General features: G+C 41.0%; 1 protein-coding gene across 5 annotated transcripts; it reads right to left on the reverse strand.

Moving 5' to 3' along the window:
* Positions 1–58: 58 nt before the first annotated feature.
* Positions 59–24277, reverse strand: arhgef11 (Rho guanine nucleotide exchange factor (GEF) 11). Of its 5 annotated transcripts, XM_044183280.1 has the most exons (42): positions 22437–24276; positions 19830–19844; positions 19396–19487; positions 19168–19272; positions 18819–18868; positions 18664–18721; positions 18334–18533; positions 18057–18128; positions 17825–17932; positions 17345–17393; positions 17096–17133; positions 16881–16973; positions 16012–16080; positions 15739–15843; positions 15326–15424; positions 14942–14984; positions 14611–14707; positions 14301–14423; positions 13581–13604; positions 13268–13394; positions 12582–12675; positions 12209–12238; positions 11858–11990; positions 11545–11751; positions 11212–11259; positions 10731–10879; positions 10396–10536; positions 9151–9227; positions 8881–9006; positions 8574–8691; positions 8324–8472; positions 8099–8174; positions 7819–8001; positions 7624–7705; positions 7404–7484; positions 7155–7210; positions 6861–7013; positions 6288–6521; positions 5696–5806; positions 5195–5502; positions 3542–3674; positions 59–3433 (listed from the first exon to the last, which is right to left on the reverse strand). In XM_044183280.1, the coding sequence occupies exons 1-42, from the start codon at positions 22469–22471 to the stop codon at positions 3384–3386; spliced, it is 4341 nt and encodes a 1446-aa protein (XP_044039215.1). In that variant the 5' UTR covers positions 22472–24276; the 3' UTR covers positions 59–3383. The 5 variants fall into 5 exon arrangements, with proteins under 5 accessions (XP_044039215.1, XP_044039217.1, XP_044039218.1 ...); XM_044183282.1 differs by lacking the exon at positions 12209–12238 and having other exon boundaries at positions 22437–24277; XM_044183283.1 differs by lacking the exon at positions 5696–5806 and having other exon boundaries at positions 22437–24277.
* Positions 24278–24724: the final 447 nt, after the last annotated feature.

The following is a 24724-nucleotide window of genomic DNA, read 5'->3' on the forward strand; positions in this document are numbered from 1 at the left end:
ATAAGACCAACATTAAATGGTGACACTTATATTCAAAGAGACTCACAATCCACATTAGTCATTTTCTTTATCCAGTTTCTTTTTAATCTCACAAAACACATGAATCTGAGATGAGACATGAGCTCTTTTTTCCTTCTGTGCAGCTAAACAATCTCACCAATTTTAAAAACAAGGGAGAAGAAAATAATTTATACATCCTTTTTTATCATATCTACAAAAATAAAATCAAATACGTGGACTAAGGCTTTACAGAAAAAAATTAACATATATAAAACAAGTGGGTCTGATCTCTCTATAGTACGAGTGAACAAGATTTTTATTTATTTATTTTTTTTTTAAAGACACAAAATAAAAAGACAATGAGATGATAGTTAAAGATGTGTGTATGCATACAGTAGTTTGCACCGTGCAGGGAAGTTTATCTGTGCAACATTTAAAAAAAAAAAGGAAGGTATAGCCTTTTTATTTATTTTACAGCCGGTTAGGGCAACAACGCTGATGTCAATGTACAAGATAAATGTAGGGGAAAAAAGAAATCATGGAAGATACAAAGAAACTGAAGTGTAGAGGTAGAAATTGGAGATGAAAAATGCTGTAGTTAGTTAGAGGTGGGAGGAAAGAAGAGGAGATGCGTGGAAAGAGATTTGTCGAGGAGAAGAAGAGATCCTGATTCAACCAGCTCAGACCATCTGGAATTTTGTGTCAAATTATGGACAACACACACATTATGTATGTGATGACTGTGTGTCCATAGTGTTAAAAGTAAGGAATCTATTTTTCTTTTCATTGATAAAACTTCTGGTCTGAGATGCTTGATAATCAGCAGCCAAAATGTCAAGAAAACAAATAAACTTTGTTCCCTAAACTTTGTTGCCAAGCTACACTTTGATTTGACTCATTGACAACTCCTTCAGTGTGTTTTGGCTAAAGAGTGAAAACCTTCCACCTGGCAGTGAAATATCGTTTTAATAGTAGAATCATTGGCTGGTAGTGTGTAAATATACTTGGCTCCTGGTTTGGTTCAGTTTGGTAGTGTACTGTCAGTTTTGAAGCTAGTAAAGAGGCTGGGTAACTCACTAAAGCACTCCTCATTTAGTATTTGAAACCAGCTCAAATAAAATTCAGTCCAGTGCGATTCTGCCCAGCTTGATAAGAGACAGAGGCTAAAACACATTTAAAAAAAAAAACATTTAAACTGGTACACAAAAGAACTTCTTTCATTGTAACAGTTTAAATACATATTTTCTGTTAGAATTAATTCTAACTGATGGAGTTTGAGAGAGAAAAAAAAAAGGGAAAAGCACTTAGCTTTAGTGTCAGTCTTTGCTGGTTACACATGCCTCAGTCAAGGCGTACAAAAATTTTCCTGAACGTCAAAGACAATTATTGACTCCTACATATGTTCCAAAAATAGTTAAAGGAAATGTTTGACATTTTGGGAAATACGCTTTTTCGCTTTCTTCTCAGAGTGTTAGATGAGATCGATACCACTCCATGCGTTAAGTACAGAGCTAGAGCCAGCAGCCGCTTAGCTAAGCTTAGCGTAAAGACTAGAAACAGGGGGAAACAGCTAGCTTGGCTCTGTCTACAGATAACAAAATCCGTCTAGCTGTTTTCCCCCTGTTTCCAGTCTTTATGCTAAGCTAAGCTTACCAGCTGCTGGCGTTAGCTTTACATTAACTGTACAGATATGAAAGCGGTATCGATCTTTGCAAATAAGAGTATTTTTAAAAATGTCAAACTATTCCTTAAAATAAATTTTTGCTTCATCTAACTGTGCTGCGATCACATAACAGCTGCATATAGCAGTACTTTTTTGACTTGGACCATGTGCGTATACTCAAGTTTGTAAAATTTTATTTTACAAAGCTTTTAATTTCTCCTAGTAAATATAAGTTCTGTGTGTGTGTGTGTGTGTGTGTGTGGTGGTGTGGGGGGGAGGCTACTTAGTAAAGAGCAAGTAGTCCTTTCATGGCTTTGGATGTGGGCTAGATGGATATAAACACTATGTATGGTAAGACCATTGGATGGGAGAAGGGATAAGTTGCTGTTTCACAGTCTTTACCGTGGTATTTACACACACAATACACTGAGACACACAATGAGAGAGGGCTAAAGGATGCACAGTCAAATCTTATAGTGTAGACAGGCAACGTCAACAGTGATATTTGGCAGCAATTTGATTGAGTGACAAACAGGTTTTCAGTGAAAATTCAAGTTTCATAGTTTGAATCTGTATTTGTCCTCTTTCCTCACACTCTTCATCAACATTGCCTGTCCCAAACTTAACTCCTTAACAACTTTACATGATCACTGAACAGCTGTGTGAATCCACTGAGCTTGTTATTTTAATCGCTGAGATCCCTGTACACCTCTGAAGCAGCGCTGAAAATAAAACCTGCCAGCATTTCAGTAGTAAACAGCGCAGTAGTGTTTCCAGAACTTAAAAATGAACAATCGACATGAACATGAATCAATATGCTGCACTAATGCTTCCAAACAACCATCTTGTAGCTTAAAAGAAGGCTTAAGGATATGTCAGTGTGGCTGCAACTGTTTCCAATGACAATAACTCTAGTGTTTCTCCCAGTGTGGGGATACGATGGTCTGAGATGAATGAAACCGTTAAATGATCTGTGTGTGTGTGTGTGATGGTGGTTTCCTTACCCAGTGCAAATAACCTGAATTATATAGACACAGTCCTTCGGCCGTGGTAGCAGGTGAACTCAGTGTAAAGCAACCAGTGGAGGGGGATAGGGGACCCCTGGAGGCCATCTTGGCTCAAATGTCGGCCCCTAAATAAAGCCAATGGCATCTCCAGTCCCTGATCCGTCCACTGTAGAGGACGTACATGACAGAGGGATGCATTGTGGGTAAAGTGCAGGGGTGATGGGTCCCTCGGGTTTTTCCTTAAATTAACATTTCAAAACTTTTCTGCTCCGTTCCTTCAAACCAGCTCTTTAAAGCGAGACATACAACTCATGTTCCTTCACAAATATCCAACTTAGTCATTTTTCCACTTTCAATTCTTCAAACTTTTCCTTTCTCTTCACCAGTCAACTTGTCTTCTGCCTTTTTGTTCCTTCATACTGTTTCCTCACTCTGCCCTGGACTCCCTCATGCTCTGGTAGAAGCCAGAACTTGTGCTGACCTCAGAAATCCTGGTGAATCTGGCCAGCTTCCTGGTATCCCAGGGCAACAGAAAACCAAAAAAAAAAAACCAACCACGGTCCTTCCTGGGCTCTGTAAAACTGGCCAGTGCATGCAGGGACGAGGGGAGGTGCGGCTGAGGTGCCCGAGTCTGACAGTGGGTACACATGGGTGCGTCCTTATGCCAACAATCAGGATTGAGTGACTGCAAGAAAATCCACTCTGCAGCGACTTCAGAATCCAGTCGACTGAATCCTGGGCTCTGCTGGACTGCCCTCTTTGCCTGGTTGGGTTCAAGGAAAAAAAGATATTTAGTATAGAAAAGAGTCAAAACTGCATCGTTAGCCATTGTTTTGTAAAGGTTTAAGATGCAAATTCAGCACCCCCTCACCGTCTCCTGAACCGCGATCCAGAGATGGTGTTCTGGAGACAGTTGCCGATAGACACTGTTGTTCCTCTGACTCCTGATTGACAGATGGCTCTCTGAGGGTTTTCAAAAGCTTGTGATGGGCCTTCTCTATTTCCTGTAAAGGGGTGAAGATGCAGAAAAGCCAAAATGATATTTTAGGTTCAACTTTATTGTCATTACACATGTGCAAGTACAAGGCAAAGAAATGCAGTTTAGGTCTAACTCGAAGTGCAATAAGCAAGGATATAAAGTATGTGCATAAATGCAGGATAGAGCAGTATAATGAAAATATTTACAAGTGGTACTATGGATATTATATACAGATGGCATTACTATAACTCATAGCATTACTATAACTCATATGAGTAAAACATCAACATAATTATGCTAGCTGGTGAGAGGTGAAAAGTTAAGCAAGTCGCAAGCAACAAACTATTGTAAACTTTGTGGGTTAAATCACAAGAATATCCTGCTGCTTAGAAATGTTTGGCCTAGTGGATCACTTCATTACCCCTTTCAAAAAATTGACCAAACTTTTGACGGAGAAATTCATGTATGCCATGAAGGCATCAGCAGTGCCACGGAAGAAAAACAAAGTAAAGGACAGCCCCTAGTATAAATAAGATTAACAATCTAGTTGGAAAAATCTACATTCTCTCAATTTTTTCTACCAGATGATGTATGCTGCATTCATTACAATCCTCTCCAGGGCTGCAGTGTTAACTCCCCTTCCCCGAAAGCTGATCTCTGATGTTGGCTACATTGAATTTTTTTTTAGAAATAATTTAGTGGTTGGTGAATAGAGGCCATGGTGGCAAACTCTGAAGACAGACTGCAGGGAAATTTTCATGTCTCAAGAGAAAAAATCCCATCAGTTCGCACCCTATAAAGGCTATGTATCTCTCTCTATCTCTATTTATCCTCCCAAGACACAAATAAGCCTGTATAACTAGTTAATTAAAACCAAACTTGTCAGAAAAATGAACACTTGAACATACATCAGCGTGATAAGAACTACCTAAAATGACAGAAGCCATCTTTGGGATTTTTTTTTTTTGGATTTGTACTTTGACTTTTTAGTTTGGCCCATGTCCCATCCGCTAACATGGAGGGGACGGGGTTTATGACCTATACTGCAACCAGTCACCACGGGGCAATCGAGATGTTTTGGCTTCACTTTTGGGGCGCTGTCATGTCGTCCATCTTTATATACAGTCAATGTTCTTGACTAAAAAAATACACATAAAACCTTCAGCCACACATAGATAGTGTACTGCTGAAAACGGATACAACCACAGTGGCAGGATCTGAGATGCATCACAAATATCAGACATGTTTGATCCGGGGTGCTACTTTCACAAGGCAGTTGCATGTCTTGGGAACAGCAGAATGTCGACACTAACAGAATGTGATAACGAGGCACGGCCAGATGTATATTCTGGCTAGCCCCCCCTGGAATTCGCACAAAACAACCACATTGGCTGGTGGGGGCCTGCTTTAACTGTCTAAACGCTTTATGATCACTTTCCAGAAAACGTTCAAACTGGTTTGAGCTTTCTGTGTTAAAATAGGTGGAAAGTTGATGGACGCAGACGGATCATTAGCCACCTTGTCACCACCTGAACACAAACTCACCTTCAGCTGGCGCAACTTGCTCATCAGCCCCTCAATCGTGTGGAAAATCTCATCCACATTTTTGATCACGTGACTCTGGTGCCCAGCCTGCGATTGGCCCGTTTCTTCTTCCTGTTCTATTTGCATAGCCTCTGATTGGTTGGGCTCTGAACCGCAGGTGGGTGTTTCGTGCTCTGGCTGCATCTGTGGTGATGTCATTTCCTCCAGAGGCTGGGGGAAGTGGCTGGCTGTGGGGGTAGGAGGGTCGTTGGGGTCATCAGTGGCACTCTCTCCCTGCTCTGTAGGCATCACCAAGTAGAAAGTGTTCCCTAGAGCACAGCCATGATAAACACAAAGTGTGCTGGTGAGTAATTTCAGGGGTAAAATTAACACCAACTCGAAGGTTATAGATTATATTCTATTATCTTGATGGATATTACATATGTAAAATTACACACGTAAATAAAAGAATGTGCTTGTCTGATAAAAACTACAGCACTTGACCAATTTAGTTATCATTACCCTGCGTAGTGGCCTCGCCTCTTGGCTTAGATGATTGGTCAGAGGGGAGGGTGACATCATCAGTGATGTCATCGGGGACAGAAGAATAAGAAGAAGGACCCGCAACCACAGCTATGCACAGAGGATAGATGTGTGACAAAGAAAAGTGTGTGTGGAGGTGTTTGTATGTGAATGAAAGAAGAGTGAAAAAGAAGTGAGGCAAGAAGTTGATATAAGAGCAGGTGTAGGATCAGTGTGTCATTATGTTGTGAAAAGCAAGCAGACAGAAGAAAAAGAGAAGATAAAGTACGTAAGAAACAAAATAATGAATCACAGAGTGCAGAGAAAACATGCAAAGGAAGACAGCCATCAAAAACAGATTTTATCAAAAAACAGACAGAAAGCACAGTCAGCTGATCTCTTTCAGTTCAATCAACACCAAATCACCATCTCAAGGGAAACGATAAGTTTATGCTTGATAATTATTTATCTTGAAATAAAGGTTTCAAATTTGTAACTATCTGAGAACTGAATGAACCTCAGAGTGATCAACCAACCCTTCTGAAGAATTAAAGATATTTATTTGAAAGCTTTTCTCAATCTGATCCGCTACCTTTCCTTACGACCTGAACGCTGGGCTGCTCTGCGTCTGGGGGCGGATCCTCTTCAGGCTCAGCCTCCCATTCGTTGGTGCTGAAGTTGAGGACAGTCTCCAGAGACTCTGGCCGCTGACTTTCGGTGAACGAGCTCCTTTCATTGGCCGTCTCGTTGGTGGGCGTGTCATCTGAATCGTGGCTCCAACCGTCCTCTTCGAAATCTCGTAATATAAGGTGCCGTAGTGTTTCAACTGTAGAGTCATGAAAAAAAAGAAAAAAAGAAAGACAAGACTGATTGATTTTGAAATTCCTCAAGGTTGATCACTGGCTGATTAATAAAAAGCTATTTAAAATTGATTTGTTGATTTGTTTTTTGTGTAATGACAAGCTTACACTAAATACAGTCAAATGAAAAACACACTCACTTTGGAAAATTATACATGGATTAAATTACACCTGTTACATTACAGGTTATAAACTAATCAAAATGAATAAGATGATTACATGTTAAATCTCAAATTCAAAGACAAAGTAAGTCTAACACCCAACAGTTTGTAGAAGTGATGCAGTTGTTTTTGATTCCTTCTCACCGTCTTGTAAAGCGGAATCTGCCACACCAACTGCTTTTCTTTCACCACAGATGAAAGCTCCTGATTGGTCCGAAGGTGTGTTGGCTGAGAGCGCAATGTCGTCGTTGGAGGAGTGAGTCTCCATGGAATCTGACTGCTCTGTCATGGAGTTGTCTGGAAGATTTCAAACAGTTGTGGGGAAAAATTTATTAAAGCCTTTATTTGTGAGTAAGCCAGAAAGATCAAACTCTGTTTTATTTCACAAATATTGGCAGACAGTTTACGTATTTGGGGTTGATGATTATAATGTGTTACCTGCATAGACGTTGCTGCCAGTTGAGACTGGGGATGCACTGCGTAGACTGGGGGAACTATAGAAAATATAAACACAACACACTAAGCATACACAAGTTGATGAAAATAAATGTTTTAAAAGAAGAAAAGCGCACAAGAAAATGAAAACGCATCTATAGAATAGAATAAAACACAACACAAGTGACCTTCCTGCAAAGGAGCCCTTACACATTCCTTTATTTATTATTCATAGACATAAGATTTACTCACGATATAGGTATAGATCCATGATTAATCAGGGGTGATGAACCGCCAGCCGATGACATGGTCTTTTCAAGTAAATCTTTCCAGCTGTAAAGCAAAAATCAAAAGTCAACACGTCCTGCAAACGTACAGTGCAGCAAAACATACGTTTCTGGAGGCTGAAGAAGAACGAGGATGCTCGGTAAGCCTTCATGAAGTAAATACCGAAAAACAGAAAAAAGCTTACGTGTTTTTCTCTGATGACGTCCCAGCCACCAGCTCATAGATCTGCCTCTCTGTGGTGCTGATGACGTAGAGGGCTTTGTTGTCTGGAGAGACATCACAAGATTTACATATTTGATCCGGACCACAGAAAAAGCAGGAGGGCACTAATTCTCCATAATTTAAAAATTTGCGTTCCTAGATGTGACCACAATCTAACCTGTAGCTACCGAGCGGACCAGCAGCGAGTCCAGCTTCACCAGAGGGCTGAAGGAGGTCTTGCTGTCTCCGCTGCCTCCTCCGCCTCCACCCAGCCAGCGGGATGGATATCTCAGCTGCAGACGGTCGTCTGGGCCCCTCTGTAGAAGGACCAGGCAGTCGGAGAGCAGCAGTGCTTGAATCTCTGATGGAAGAAGACGGACATGTGATTAAAGGGTATGAAACCAAACTGATGAGACTGTATGCATCAATACAGAATGTATCCATACAGAGGTACTGACCTATCTGCTTATCTTTGCTGACTTTCCACGTGAGAGGACCTTCATGAATCATTCTCTTAGTGGTGAGGTCCAGACTCTGTGAGACAGAAGAGTAAAGCAAAACACATTTAGGTAGAAAAGGAGGAAAAGCTTCTATGAGACATGGTTGGTAGCCTTCATTACAATATGAACAATGTGAACAAGGAAGTAAGGGACAAGGAAAAATCAAAAACCGGTTTTGACTACCTTGAATAAAGGGGCAGCGTCCAGCCTGCGTTGGTATTGGCTGAGGCGCTGCCGGTGTTCTGTTTCCCTGACAACCTCGTTGACAGCCTGCAGTATCCCTCTGCAACATGCTTGGGCATGCTGAAGTGAGGGGAGGTCTGACGAGCCGGCTAAATGAAGACAAGAATATCTGTCTTAAAAATCACATACTTTCTTGGCAGGTTTTTCCTGTGTTAATGGTTTTTATATAACATGTCTCTTGATTCCTCACCCTCTGTGTGTTTCATGATGTTGTCCAGCAACAGGGGGTACTTGGTGAGTCTCTGCATCTCTGACACCAGCAGGTCTTTGAGCTGCAGCCTCCGACAGTGAGGACTCGCTTCACACTCCTGAACAAATGTCAAACACATAAGCACATGAAGCACAAGGCTGCTCAGCTATGGAGGCTAGGAATGGGGCGTAGAAGAAGGATCCACGGAGAAACAGATGTGCTATTTCTAAATAGATATGGTGACATACAAACCAATACCAACTAGAAACTATCTCTCAGACATGGACGTGCATGTGTGTGTGAGTACCTGGATAATGTGAGCGAAGCGAGGGTCTTTACGTTGTTTGTTCTTGATGAGCTCCAGAGCCTGAGATTGCTGGCTGCACAGCTGGGACGCTTGTTCCTGAAACTCGTCTCCAGCTGCACCTTCAAACTAGAAACACACACCACTGTTAACACACTAAATATACAGTATGTCTGCACATAAACACCTTTTACATTACAGGAGAAATGAGAAGATGAAAATGGAGATAAAATGATGGTGGATGGAACTGATGGCGGTGATTATTTCACTCACCCTGGCCAGCATAACGTCCCCAATGTCTTGAACGATGGGAGTTTCTCTTCGCTTCTTCATCGCCTCGCACAGACTGGCTGCAAAGAAGCGATACAGAAGAAACATAAAGAGGACTTCAACTTGGGCTAAGTGACTAAATGTTTAATTTGTATTCCAAAGGTTTCACTGGTCACTCGAAAATGATTGCTTGAAAAATACAATCCAATTACAATTTAAGAGTGGCTGACAAAACTGATTGCTCATCAGTAAAATTATTGCAAATACTACCAATAAAATAATCCATAAATCTACATAAAAGCAGAGCCCAATTGATAGATATTATCAGCCAATAATATGTACATGTTATATGATATGAGCCGATATAAATTTGTTTTCTTCTCAGTATATTGGGCAGAAAGAAAGGCTTGGGTTAATATATTGGTGTCATTACAAAGTTCATCCAGCAGAGTTCACTGTCACTCCAGTGGCAACCAGGGTAACTTGAAAGAAAAGAAGCAGCTCTCAAGAACTCACATCATACCAGTAACGTTAGCTATTTATTTTATTTTTATTCATTCTTTATTTTCTTAGTGTTCATTTCTAGAATTGATTAACAATGTATATGTTAAATTATTTAACATGTTAAAGAATATTTAACTTAAACAAATAACTTTTATTAAAGAATATTTAAGAAAGCAGCCTTCTGAGCACCTTTGCACAATCCACATAGAAAAGGTCTATTTTCATTCCAGCTCAAAAATTCACTATATCGGCCTCCATATCAGTAATCGGTTAATGTTTCCCCTCTAAAATCGGTATCAGTCTCAAAAATCCCATATCGGTCGAGCTCTACATAAAAGACAAAAACTTTATCATATGGCACAAAACAAAACAATTTGCTAGTCTAGTATGGCGATTATATCATACCATATACTTCCATGTTGGCTCTAAATTAAAGCCCAGAATACATATTGACTCAGTAAAGCTGCAGGCTGAGATTACACTTACACACAGTTATGACCTTTGCTTAATATTTGCTTCACTTATTATTATTTACCTAGCAACATACAGCCCTGAATACATGTTGACTCAAAGTACAACTCACTTTATTGAGCAAACAGAAAAAGCGGCAGAAGAAGCAAAAAGCAGTGATAAAATTGTGTTAACTATATGACCGTAAACAAGATCATCATAATCCACAGCCAAAAAAAGATTCTTCACATGAGAAAATATGCAGCTATACCTGTAATTACGGTAAATACTGACCGTGGAGTTCGTAGACCTGGGGCAGGTTGGGGAAGATGCAGGCCAGCTCATCAGAGTTCAGCACAGACCTCATCTTCTGGAAAAAGACCTGGTCCAGGACCCTCAAGGTCCGCAGGTGGGACGCCTCGGTGGTGAACAGTTCTAAAGATGAAGACAAGAGAGGAGCAAACGGAGATAATTAACATCAGTGCACTACCATCTTACTATTAGACATTTTAAAATAGAATGTTTTCGTATCATGATTATGGAGTATCAAGTATTTCTGATTCTGAAATGATAATTACAACCATAGTAAAATGTTTGCAGTTAACATGTGTGTTGAATTTGACTCGTACCGTATATGACGGCCTGCCTGTCCACCTCCCTCGGACTGAGCGTTGAGAGGAGCTGAGGAGGAACTGTGTCCTGCCAGTTCTGACTGTCACACACCTCCTCCTCCAGCGCCGCGGCGTCCGGCAGCAGGGCCAATGCTGAGTCCACACTCCTGCAGAGTCACACACACACACACACACATAAACACAGGTAGGCATGAGATGGAGGGAAGGACAGAAAACACATGTATGTGTATGGATGGAGAGACAAACAGAAATACAAACATTTTTTTACAAAAACATAGCTATAACAAAACAAAAAAAAATCTCTTGTGTTCACCTAACATTACGGGGGGACTTGAAATTCAAAGATGCTGAAAGCTGACATTTTTTCTTGTGAACCAAAGCATTTGATCTTCAAGAGTTTTGCATGTGAGAAAGAAGCCATTACTTAATCACTGAGCATCTATCATCAATCATCTATGGGGATGACATAGAAACTCACCTGCGTCTAGACCGAGGGGTGTATGGGGGTGTAGGGTTCTCTAGAGACCTGAGTTTGAGAGAGTGGAAAGAGAGATGGCATGAGGTGAACATCTACACTTCCAGGGGTAACATCCGGGGTGTTTGAGTTATTTTGGATGTAAAGCTTTCATTAAAGGGGAGAGTTTTGACTCCTTGAAGCTTATTTATTATTTTAATCTTAATGTATCCCTGCCTGAAGGATGCAAAAAAAGAAGAGTGTATCTAAGTATCATCTCTATGACATTTCAGATGATTTTGTTTCCAAAAGTTAATAAAAAAAAAAACCAAGGAGTCCTGCTTAGTGTATCTTTACCGTGCAGAGCTGCTGGATGCAGACGACGAGGTGCTGTGCTGCAGCGGCCTGAGACCTGGCCCCTCCCTTTCCTCCCCGCAGTCCTCCATGTCCACGTCACTACGAGAGCGAGGGACAGACTCCGTTCCTGAGACAACGCCCCGCCGACGCCCTTCTCCCTGAGCCTTCAACGACTCGCTACGTGCCAGACGCACTGAGACCGTAGGGCTGCAAGAGAGCATAACATACAGCATTTTACTAAATGAGTAAGTATACTATATATTGAATACATACTACAGGTGATGATGTAGTTTAAGAGGTTAAGCAGAGCTACCTGGCCATGCCGTCTTCTCCCAGGCTGCTGGAGGAGAGCCTCTGGGGGTCGGTGGCATCGCCTCCCTCCTCTCCTGTCGTTTCTGTGTGATTCTCAAACTGCTGAATGATGTTCCTCACACTGCCAGGACGGACTGCACACACACATATATTACTTAACTGTACAGTATGATAAAATAGCACACATGCACTATCATCAGAAAGGGTTGATGTGTATACAATGAGGTGGAACACAAGCAATGTTCAAACTACATACATTCCATGAAGAATAACTTAGTTGGGTATGTTTGATGAAAAGCAAAATTTAACTGAAGAGTAAAAACAAAAGTGAAATGACAAAAAATATATATACCTTCGGTCGGTGACAACGGGACATTGAATGCTATAAAACCAAAATGAAACAATGAAATCAGAATAACAAGACACAATGGAAAGTCCATAAATCAATAAATAAACCTGCATAAACAATAAAAGGACAAACAGAGGACAGAAACAAATCAATATTGTCTGACAAATACAATGAATGAGAGCATCACGTTTGCATTAGCGTGCCTCTAATGTGGTTTGCCAGTGTACCAATGCTGTCAGCTGATAATGACCTTTGACAGGTAGACTCATATTTGCATTTTAAATACTGATAATGTACTCATGAGACCAGCGTGATGATTAGAACTGTTATACGCATGAATGTGTGTGTGTGTGTGTGTGTGTGTGTTTGTATTTACTGGACTGGGATGTGGTCCGGGGTTTGCCGATGTACTTCAGGATGGGATTTCTCTTTTTGTCCTCTCCATCTTTGTCTTTCTTGATACCACTCAGCTGTGGAGAGAGGAACCAAAAATCATTCTTATTTATCGACTTCTATTACTTTCTTTTCATCTTATATGAGCTATACAAGTGGATGTTTGTTTACCCAAACTTTCTGCTCAAGATTTCCATTTAAATGGCATAAAGAAAAAGGTTTTAGAGGTTTTGTTACCATTTGAACATAGAAACTTTGAATGTGGAAATGCAGTTCCAGCATTTCAGAAAAACGGCCAAGCTTTTGTGGGGTGGCAAGACTTCTACAGGTGAGCTCTAGGTTTGCAAATAATACTTCAGTACAACAGGGATGAGCAAAGTGGCACCACAGAGCGCATACCTCATCCAACCCAGAAGGAGAGGGTATAGCAGGAGAGGACCAGACCACACAGATGAGCAAATAGATTTTTACAACGCTGATAAAAAAATTATACTGTTTACTTTGCTGATACTGTAATTGCAATAAGAGTTGCAAAACAGATCATACTGCAGAATGTTTTCTGTTCTTGCATATTTTAAAAAAGAAAAACTATTTGAAAAAGAAAACAGATGCCTGTGTTTACAGTTGCATGTCCATTTACAATCTGCCTTGTGCAGTTGCCGCTCTTACCTTTTTTGTCTTTAAGAAAGCGAGCCACTTCTCCTTTTCTGTGCTCAGACCAGGGAAGACCTTGGAGTCTCTTAGCTTGATACCAGAATGACGCAGGTATAGGAGCACAGCCGACGCCAGAGGAGAACTAAGAGAGAGGAGCGAGGGGGTGGAGAGAGAGAGAGCGAGAGAGAGGACCAACACGATGGAGGGAAATGTAAGGAGAACAGACCACAAGCAAACAAAGAAAAGGTGTTGAGAAAGAATTAAGCAAATCGCTCAGACAGATGTTGCTGTTGAAATTTCACTCCAACAGACAAGACACTTGTTTTACCTTCTGTCCTCTTCGTGCTTTGATCTGAAGCGGGAACAGAAAGAGAGAGATAAAAAGGCGGTTAACTCCGTCCACAAGAAATAACAGGCTTTCAAAGAGATATCCAGTTTATTTCCTCATGTTAAATTCACTTCATTCAGGTGCAAACAACGAAACAGACTGTAGTGCAGCAGTCATGTGATGGGAATTGGTGTGTGTGTGTATGTGTGTATAAAGTCAAAGAAGTAAATGTCATGTGGTTTCTAGGTTTTGTGGTTATGACCTTTGTTATGATAGCGTCTGTCGCTTTGTAATAACATTTTTATTGGGCCCCAGACATCTGACCCTGCTGCTAGGCAAACCTGGTTCAATAGTCTTTGTGTGTGTGTGTGTGTGTGTGTGTGTGTGTGTTAATAGTCACTTCATGATGAGTCACATGTTGAAGCAAACCAATCTATAATTAGGGTTAGGTGGATTTGAACCCAAAAAAAACGGTTTCAAGTCAAATCTTGAAAATGACGGTTTGGTCTGTCTTTTGGCAAAAGAGTTAAATATGTTAATAAATTCCTAAAGGAAAAAAATGCATCTTGTTTAGTTTGACATCATTTAGATAAAGATGAGTCAACTTCCAGAAATGAAACCGTGCCCTCGCCATGAACCTAAAGTTGTTGCAATTTTACAGTTTTTGGTACCAGGAAAAACATGATGTAACAGCAGTATGTGAGTAAGTCACAGACTCACAGTATTTCCCAGAGGGCAGTGACCTGTCTGTCCACCACCTGTCTCTCTTTCACCGGGTCTCCATCCAGCTGCTGCAGGTCTCCTTCTCCAAACAGAGAGCCAAGACCCATCATCTGCTTGTTCCTATGAAACACAAGCTCAACAGATTAATATGAATTTGTCAAAACTGACCTTTACAGTCATTATTCTGCCTAAGCAGACATCTTCTATCTGATGGGAAAACCTAAATGGGACACAAGCCCTAACTTTCGCTGAAAAACTCCCAGTATTAATGTTTAGCAATATTAATAAAATATCTGAAGTAATGCACCTATAGTCCTGTATCTGGTCCTGGATGTCTGGAAGCACTTGTTGCTGCAACTCAGACAAAGGTCCTCTGATGTCCTCCTGGGCATGAAGTCGATTTGCTGAAGGGACGATGGACACAACATTATGTCAGCGGGTACAGTTCCTCACAAGCTAACATAATCATTACAGTCCCATAGCTCAACCTTTGAATTAATCAGTCACAAATCAAAATTCCAGTAGATATTCTTTAGTTTCAGATGAGACAAATCTTTGATTGAAGGTATAAATATCAGTATAAAAATTCTAAACAAATTGAACAAGCCCACAATTCAACTAGCTTTTAATTGTCTTACCTATATCTGTGAGATACTCCTCTCGTACTTTGATTTTCAGAGGCTAAAAGAAAAAAAAGAAGCATTTTTTCATGTTTCCGACACTGATACTGTAATTTTATGGCAATAAGAGCAGATGCATGGCACATAAACATTTCCATTTTCAAGTATATAACATAATATATGATAAAAGTGGTTATTTGCTGTATCTGAAAAAAAATCCATATCACTTTTTAACAGAAGATTAGAAGAAGGTTTATCATTTAAGTTCTGTGATGCCAAATGCACTTGCTTTTATTTTTTTTGAAGAAACAGCATCGACACATTGCACATTAGCAGCCAATACTGAGCTATAACAGATAAAGGAATATAAGTATAGAATCATGAAGACAAGTTGTTACATACAGCATCTGGGTCCAGGAAATGGGAGCAGATCTGAGGTGCAAGTGCGCGGGCGTCTTTAGGACTGGAGCCCAGGTAGGCCTCCACCGACAGGTAAAACAGCTATTGTAGACACACACAAGCACGAATGTAAGCCAGCTAACCCAGATATACACATGGAATGTGTATATCATGGAAGGTTTTTGTTTAGTTAAGTATCAAGATACTACAATAACATGGTTATAGATAAGATTTTTTACATATACTCCAGATGACAATGACATCCAAAAACATCAAAATTACAAGTCATCAGTCCCAAAGAACACATTAAGGAAAAAAAGAGACATAAAGGATGATAGAAAATGTAGGATGCAAAACTCAACACTTAGTTTCATTACATTTGTTCAAATCTAACATAAAATATAATGTAGACTGACCAGAGGGTTGGGGTCCAGGAGCTGGGTGAAAACGTATCTCATGAACACCGCCATGTGTGCTGGTCGTGACTTCAACAACTCGATGTCCTGAAATGGACCATCCATCTGAGAGAAGGAAAAAGAAAAAGAGAAAAAATATGAATAACTGTGTAGATGCAGGGAACAGCAAGGAAAAGGAGGAAAATATAGAGGCGGCAAAAGAAAGACAGCTGGAAATCACATCAATGCGGATCGATTACAGTCTGCTGGATACACACCAAATTTCCTTCTCACCTCATTAAATGTATAGCAGTCATCTTCTTCATCCTCTTCCTCTGGGCCGATGATCTGGGCCTTTCCGCCCTTTGAACACAGGTTTCAAGAAATGGAAAGCACTCGATCACACACTTGAGGACACTTGACAGCAGGTCCAAGCACATCTGCTGCTTTCATTCATATACTGTACATGCGGTGCTCAGCGCAAAAGAGTTGGGCGACGTGAAATGCGAACTGAAGGTTGTGTGGTGATCAATTATCTTCTCAGTCTCACTGCTTGTCTCATACATTTTAAACAGCTTTGCAAGTCACAGTGGCGCATGACAAAGATGAAGAGGAACAGATGAAGAGGAGAGAACAGAATGTAGGAAAATTATTTTTGTCCTGGAGGTTCAGAATGGCACAGTGAATGATACAACAACACGTATGCAGCTGGTGATGCAGGCCTCGACTTTGCATAAACTACAAATGGACTTAAAGTTTAGTCATCATGTTGACAGTTATCATATCAGGACATTTAATACAAGTATTTTCTTTCTACTTCACTTAAGTGATTAATAGGGTAGTATACAATTATAATCTCTCTCTAGTGTATACTGCACATAGATGTATTTGTACCAGTGTGAATGGATGCAGTGACTCATAACCTGTTTTATTTCAGTGGTTGGAAACTTGATAGTATAGTAGTTGCGCTGACTGGTGAAACAAAGTCACTGTCAAACTCTGATTACCTCCTATGACTTTTAGTCGACTCAGGGTTTCTCTAGTTCAGTATGACCCCAACAGAAGGGAGCATGTGACTATATACGTTTTCACACTGCATGTGAGGATCTTATTGCCAGGGACATCCATCTTAAAGTGAATGCAAGTGCGTGTGTCCATCTCACCGAATCAAACAGGGTGTGTGTGTCGGAGTTCTGCCGTCGGTGTTGGGGGATCCTGAAGGAGGATGAGGGGGAGGAGTGGGGACTCTCAAAGGCCTGGGGAGGAGGAGGGAGGAGGGAGGGAGGACGAGGGGGACGGGATGAGTGGGACCATGACATACACAAACGCACACATACAATCTCACCAGTTTATGAAAAGACAAGACTGTGCAGCCTACCTCCATGTCTCCTTCGCTTGAGTCCATAGAGAGTCGACCTGCCAAAGCACAGTGCAGTTTAAGAATGATACTGAAGTATCGCTTTCAAATCACAGTATCACTATTTCTGTGTATTTTGATATTTGATATGTAGATTAATTAAACCAGCAACTGTGCATGCTAGACATTAGAACCAGTGTGAATCTTTGTAGCCCTGAGAGATTTAATTAAATCAATAAAAATTGAATTAAACTATAAAGAGATACAAACCTTCTCCTGCTATGACGTAGCTTATGACAGATTCTGATCGCGTTCCGTCCTAGAGAAGTAGAATAAAACAACAGTTAATTTTCAGCACTGGCTGTAAAGGTAAATTATGCATGTCATCGTTAAAGCTGGATTAATTTATTTTTTGGGCCAATCGGGGGCAGCAGAGCAGTCCGCAGATGTTTTAAACTGCATTGTGTTGTTTTGTCTACCTAATGCAAGCAGAGACCACTGCTTCACAGACCACTTTGCATGACTTGAACAGTGAATTTGAATATGCGCTTTTATTTTAGTTTTTCATTTTCATTTTTTCATGGTGTGGCCTGGTGTGCCATGCTCTTAAACCATTTTCGCAGATCAAAATCCATTTCCCAAGTTCTATGCTGGAAAAAACTAAAAGTTAAATATATAGAGGGGTTTTCAATGAATATAGAAAGCCTGTAAAATAAAAAAATAAAAAATCAAACAGTCATGTCTCCTCACCAGATCTTGCTGAATCTTGACCCTGACTTGGTGAGCTCTCCTCTTGGCACTTTCAATCCGCTCTTCCAGTGACGGCGACGGGTTCCTCAACTGCTCCTCCAGCAAGTCCTGTAAATTAGTCATCTCTGGTTATCAACAGCAGATTTGGCTGCAAAACTTCCTTGTAACTAAATATGCAGATACGTTTTCAAATATTGGGACAGCTTATTTGTTTGTGTGTGAGTGTGTGTACCTGCAGTTCCGCCTCTTCCTGCTCCAGCATTTTCCTGAGTATCTGAGTGGCATGTTTTTGTACTTCTGGGTCCTAAGAAACACATTTACAACATAAATTGTAAATCATTTTGATGATGTACACCAAAGCAGGTATATATATTTCTGTATCTAAAACAAGCCTGCATATTGTCAATTATAAAGCTTAACATTTGTTTCACTCAGTACTGATGCAACATGATACTCTGGGAAATGAGTTTCCACTAGGTAATATAAATTCTTAATATAATTTCACTCACCTGTAGTGGTTTGGGTCCAGTGATTCTTTGGGTAGGGGTGCTGCTCAGTCCAGAGGGCAAGGGTGGAGGTGGAGGGGGTGGAGCCTCCCCACCCACAGACGTTCTTTGATTGGGTATGAGGTCAGTGGCGAGGGGCTCTAAAGACAAGGAGGCAGCTGAAGGGGGCGGCCCTTGTAGTGTCAGAGCTACGTACGGTCCAGCTATGGGACGATTTTAAAAAAAAGTGACGGAATCAGATAAACACTGGAAAAAGAACAGAAACGTAACAAACACATAAAACAAAAACAGGCAAACACACACACAACAATCTTACACTTATTTCAAACTCACATTTGATGAGCTTTACCACCTCCTGATGGGACATGGAGGACACCAGCGAGCCGTTCACCTGAGAGAGGGAGGCCGAAAAGAGGAAAATCAACAACAAAACGAGAAGAAACCAGTAACTCTCAGATTCAGTGTCTGTGATGGAAAGTAGTAAAAACCTTTATGATTCGGTCACCCTCCTGGACCCCGGCCTTGACTGCTGCACCACCTGTAAAGATGAGTACAGTCAAACAGTGACGCTCATGTAGAGAAAGAAAACACAGTTTTAACTCAAATGTCATGTATGCCCCTACAAACAACTTATTCATCACCGCCCATGTCATCTAAGTCATATTTGAAAAATAATCTCCAAAACTTTTTCAAATACCTGGGAATTTACTTTAATTTTCTAAACTTTATATGAAAACTGTATGACAAGTTTTAGTCAGTTTAATCACAAAATCTGTCAGTTATATACAGAATAAGCATTATCATAACATCAGCGCATCAGCCGTGCACGTGTCTCACCTGGTCGGACATTCTGTACTAGCTTGACTCTCTCTCCACACACTGTGAAGCCGAAACCGAGCTGGTCCTTCTGCACGACCACACATCTCTGGACAAGACCAGGGACTGGGAGAGGAGGACGGAAGGATGCAAAGGGTGTTTGGAGTACATTAAATTATATTAAATATAGTGAAATTCTAAAATGATCCTGAAACAAAAACATAAACCAGCATAGGAAGTCGCAATTACCCGTACACTCAGCAGGGACGTCAACAGCTGGCTCCCTCTGCTGGGTGGCAGAGGATTTGCGGTCAGAGTCCCCGATGGTCAGACTGCTGAGCCTGGGTTTGAGAAATGAGGGAAAGAGGGGCTTAGCATGAAACAATACTAAACAGGGTGACTTAGAAAACGCTCTGGGGAGACAGGTTGGACTGGGAGAGGGGAGATCTGAAGGGAATAAATGAAGACAGGGAGAACCATTGAAGGTGAGATGCATAAAAAGTGATGGAACAGGCAAAAGAGAAAGAGGAGAAGTTTTCAATTAAACGCACAGCAACGTGAGAGGAGAGAGAGAGAGAGGCAGAAGATTCAAGGGAGGCACATGGTAAGATATGTGGAGTAGAGAGAGTGAGAATATGAATAGCATGAGAAGCAACAAGAAAGCAGTCGACGGGAAAACTCACCAAGCAGCAAAAGGGCTGAAAGCGAAGCATGACAGAAAAGAAGGAAAAAGCAGATAAAGGGGAAAAGGGACAGAGAAAAGAGAGAAGAATGAAGACCAATCTTGAAGTAAAAAGGACACAGAGAAACTGACCAAGAGTTCAAGTCATTCCCACGCCTTTTATACTCTTACAGATTGTAAACACTGAGAGCAGCCTTGACTTCCAAGAATATTTTTTTAAGGGTGTATGACGCAAGGACACACAGTGTAAACACTGATGTGATTTGGTATTACTCCAGAGGTCCAATAACTGGTTGGCTTAAAGGGACAACTCACCCCAAAACGAAGTGAAACTTATTAATCCATCCAGAAAAATGTATTGTGATTTACTAAAGCTGCTTTTCTACCAAGCAGTCCAGTTCAGTTCAGTTCGTTACACATTATAACGGTTATTATAACACGTTTTCATTGGCAAAACTTGTGGATGGTACCAATAGAACCACTCAGTTCTGTCCCGTTTCTTGTTAGCCCTCTGTTGAGGTACCTAGCACACCGACCCGGGACTTAAAAATGGAGTTAGAAACACTGCAGTGCAGTCCGTTGATTGGTCAACATAATCGTCACGTCTTGCATGACAAATGCTCAATGCACAAACCCGCCATTTTTAAATATCCCATCAATTGCGACGGAGCTTGCTGCCTGCAGCCTTTTCTCAAACAAAGCTTGTCTCCTTGTTGCAATAAAACAGCCATATACCCAGAAGAAAGAACACGAAACATTCGATGTCCTCCGTTGAGTTCTTGTGTTCCTTTGTTTACTATGTCACGCTAGATATGTCACGCAGCTTATGTGGTTGACGTGGCTCTTACCATCCGGTAACAACCCCGCCTACATTTTAGAGTACTATCTGCGGTGGAAACGCAAAACAGATCTAGGGTTTAGGTACATGTAGGTAGGGGTTACGTACGGGTTTCAAGGGTACAATACCAAAAGTGTTTAGTGGAAATGCAGCTTTAGACCTGGAGATATTGAGCTAGTGTATCTGTGGAGCCAATTATTAATGTCTAATTATATTGTAAGAAAACTAATTAGATACTTGAGTAATATCTTATGTTGCCATAACTTGCGCTGCTTCTAGCTTCTTGAATATGAGGATTTGCTCCTCATATTCAATACTTTTTGGTCAGACAAAACAAGTAATACGAAGAATTCACCTCAGATTCTGGGACACTAAGATTAATTTAAAATCTAAAAGATTAACCTGAAATTTGCTGCCACAGCTGTACAATTTGTAGGTGTCAATAACCCCAAACCCTGACATAAGCTCTCACTGGACAGCTGTCCTACCTGAACAGGTGGGCGTTTTTCTTATTGGCTGCCCTGCTGTCACGTGACACACACACAGACACAGTAGTAGGCATGTGCACAAGAACACACACACACACACACACACACACACACAAAACAAACACAGGAAAAAAAAGGTGACAGCAGTAGAAACAGGAAAGACACATGATCAAGACAAAGACGCATCTAACAGATGATCATAGAAACACAGTGTAGGGCTACATGGGAAATGTGGTGATGACTGACTGTAACAAACAGGATGAACTACAGTACATCAAGTTTTAGCAGCGCAAAGCTAGACAGGTGATGAGTCACAACACAAGATTCAAGCAACAAATAGGCACTGAAACAATATAAACAACAGGGTGGGAATCTTTGGGAATCCTAATTCGATTTTGATTCTGATTCTTGGTGTCACGATTCAATTCAGAATCGATTCTCGATTGAATAAATAGAAAGGGGTGCACTATTTTCAGGCCCCTACTCTACTGAAATGCAATATGAAACACAACTGGCAGTTAAGCTAAATGGCCCTGATGAAGGTCACTTTCTGACCGAACAGGAAAATACAAAGAGTGAGCATGCTGCATGTTCCATTTAAAAAAGTGAACTGCATTAATTTGGAAGCATGTTACAGTTTACATTTACATTTACTGACTAACACCACAGGTTAAAAAACAAAAACAGAAGTTGATGTGTGTGTTCTGGGAGTTTTGTAAAGTGCTGCAGTGTGAGTTGGTCAGCTGGTCTCGTTTGTTAGTGCTGGAGTTAGCTAACGTTAGCGAGTGATGGGGTACAAAGTATCCACAAAACTTATTAAGTTATTAAATCTAAAATGTGCCAAAACGCTTGCCTTTTTTTGAAGATGAACTACTATAACTCTAGCGTGTGCGCGCTGTACATGGTCCGGGTGCTGCACTCTGCTCATACTGTTTAGTTCCGCTTTTTTCGTTCCGTCAACAAACTTTATCAACAACGTACAAAAATGTATAATAAAACCACCTAAATATTATTGCAGAATCGCTTGAGTAAGTATTCTCAGGCTGCTACTATTGTCATGCATCATGTATGTTTCCCTCTCTCTCTCCTTGCGCTAGAGAGCAGTTTTATCACCTCCCAGTAAACAGCCAGTCTGACAAGTTTTTCCAGTGGCCAGGCTGGACCTCAGTCAGATAAAGACATGTCGATTGGCTGATCTCGGAGTACTACATTTCCGAGAAAGGCGTTGAGATGTATTTTAACCACAGAAACAGCCTGGGTGTAGTGGATGTGAGGCTCATACCTGTCCAGTGTAGAGGTGGGTTGGCGGACACTCATGTCTGCAGCCTTGTGACACTCCTCTGCTTCCTGGTGAGGGATCAACACTGTCGCTGGACCTCTTTTATCATCACCATCGTCTCTTTCCTCTTCAGTTTTCAGTCCACACAATGGGGCTCTCTGTTGTGCTTTGATCAGATCTTCAAGCAACTTGGAAGCTGGTTCAGATCAGACAAAGTGCTCCTCATGTTCCCATCCACACCAGTGGTTCCAGTTTGGTGTCAGTGGGACTTTAAATGAAAGTGCTGCTAAAACTAACACTCAAATCATCCCAGTATCCCTCTTCACTAGGTTACATTAGTGGTTAAAAATACATACTATAACAAAGACTGTAAGTGGCTTGATGCAGTGGTTAAGCTGTAGTGGAAAATGGATAAAGGACAGTGCTTCCTGAAAGGTCATCAATCATGAATGAATGGCTGATATGTCTCGCTCTGCTCCAGGAGGTCAACAGCTCCCATGCCTTACAGTGTCTGTGTAAAGCTAATTCAGGGAAGATAAAGTAACTGCTTCAACACGCATAACTGACGTCCAGATAACAGCACGGCATTATGTTTAATACTATTTAACGACCTTCAATGAAATAACGTTAACTAACCAAAACATTACACGCAGACAGACTTGCTTACATGTGAGGCTTTCAACAGCTGTGCCAACCTAAATAATCCCAAACAAGTTAGGCACTAACCTTAATGTCGCTCATTTCTCAGTCATATGCTTGCATAGATTATGTTAAAATCTAACATGAATGCCCAAAGTGATTTTGATATGCGCTATCTGTAACTGTACTGATGTGTATGTTGTTAGCTAATGCAAATTGCTCCAGACATAAAATAACGTACCTCAGTTTGATCAGTAAAAAGTCAATTACCACATCAGTCCAACCCGCTTCCAAGGTAACTGTAACTGGCAGAAATGTACATGCTAGCACACTGTAAACAACAATCAACCCAGACGTTAACTGTTACCGTTGGCTTTACTCGCTAGATAGCTAACTAGCAGATTACCCGGCATTAGCTAGGTCTGCCGTTGGGCTTATGAAAATGAAACCACCGTGCAAAATGAAAGTTAAAGGTGATTCTCAACTTTGAGTTGTGACTTATCTAATTAGCTGACTAGGGAATGATAACGACCATCTGAAGCGGCCTGCTATCCAGCTAGCGTTAGCTTCCTGAAGTTAGCTCTACAGAAGGGCCAATTTCAACCCGCGGCATGGCGTTGGTCCTCAGACCAAGCGAAAGCGCCGTGAGTTCGGCTTTCAGCTGCGCCAACGAGTCGGTCCTTTGGAGGTAGCTAGCTAACCAGCTATGTCTGCAAAATGAAAGGCCAGCATGACTTTAATTGCATGCGAATAGGTGGATTTTAAAGTGGTCGAGATAGTGGCAGGCCATGCAAATTCCAGCTCGATATATCCCAGAGTCCCGTTTTCGTGCAAATTCAAACACTAAAGCTGCATGTTAGCCAGCTAGCTAAAAAGCAATACGATTCCAGTAAAGCTCCACCTCAGGTTTTTTTCCCCCAAAACAAGTCACAGTGGTAAAATCCGGATTTGCTTCTCTCTCTCTCGTGGTCTGCCAAAAGCCTTAGAAATTCATCACAATCGTTGCATATAGTTTAGCCTTTTTAATCCCAGTTCTTAAAATAATGATCTCTGCTGTGTTGTTATCCTGCTGTCTTGACTGGCTGCTGATCTACCACCATGTTCTCAAAGACCATACGTACAACAGCGCCCTCGCCTTGATGGACTGCGGAACTGTTAGGGTAGTTTGCCCCACCGCAACCTTGATGCTATCATGGATGCTACTGACTGGATCCATGGAGGCTACAGCAAACTGGCATGGACAACAGATTTATCCTAAAACTACATAAAAGTGTTTCTAAAAGAGAGTTTTTTTTATTGAGAGGAAAGCTTTCAACCTTCTTTCAGTCTTCGATTTAAAAATTTACAAATGTGGCAGAAACTACTAGGCCACATAAAAACTTAGTAGCCAACCCCAGTATAAAAAAGGTGTTTGTTTTGCATCACACACTGCTAAAAGATAATATTGTTTATGTACTTTTCATTTTCTGTATAAGTCTTATTCCCGTTAGACAGTAAATTATCACCGTGAATGATTTTTGTAATCAGTTGCTTTGTTAGGGGCAATTGCCCTCCCTGGTGGATGCTCTCTTGGATTCCCCTATGGTAGATAGAACACAATGAAGTGCCCTATATGGTGGCCCAATGTTCAAGAAAATATGATAAAGTGGCCT

The sequence above is a fragment of the Siniperca chuatsi genome, linkage group LG22 (genome assembly GCF_020085105.1).
Source record: "Siniperca chuatsi isolate FFG_IHB_CAS linkage group LG22, ASM2008510v1, whole genome shotgun sequence".
Taxonomy (NCBI): Eukaryota; Metazoa; Chordata; class Actinopteri; order Centrarchiformes; family Sinipercidae; genus Siniperca; species Siniperca chuatsi.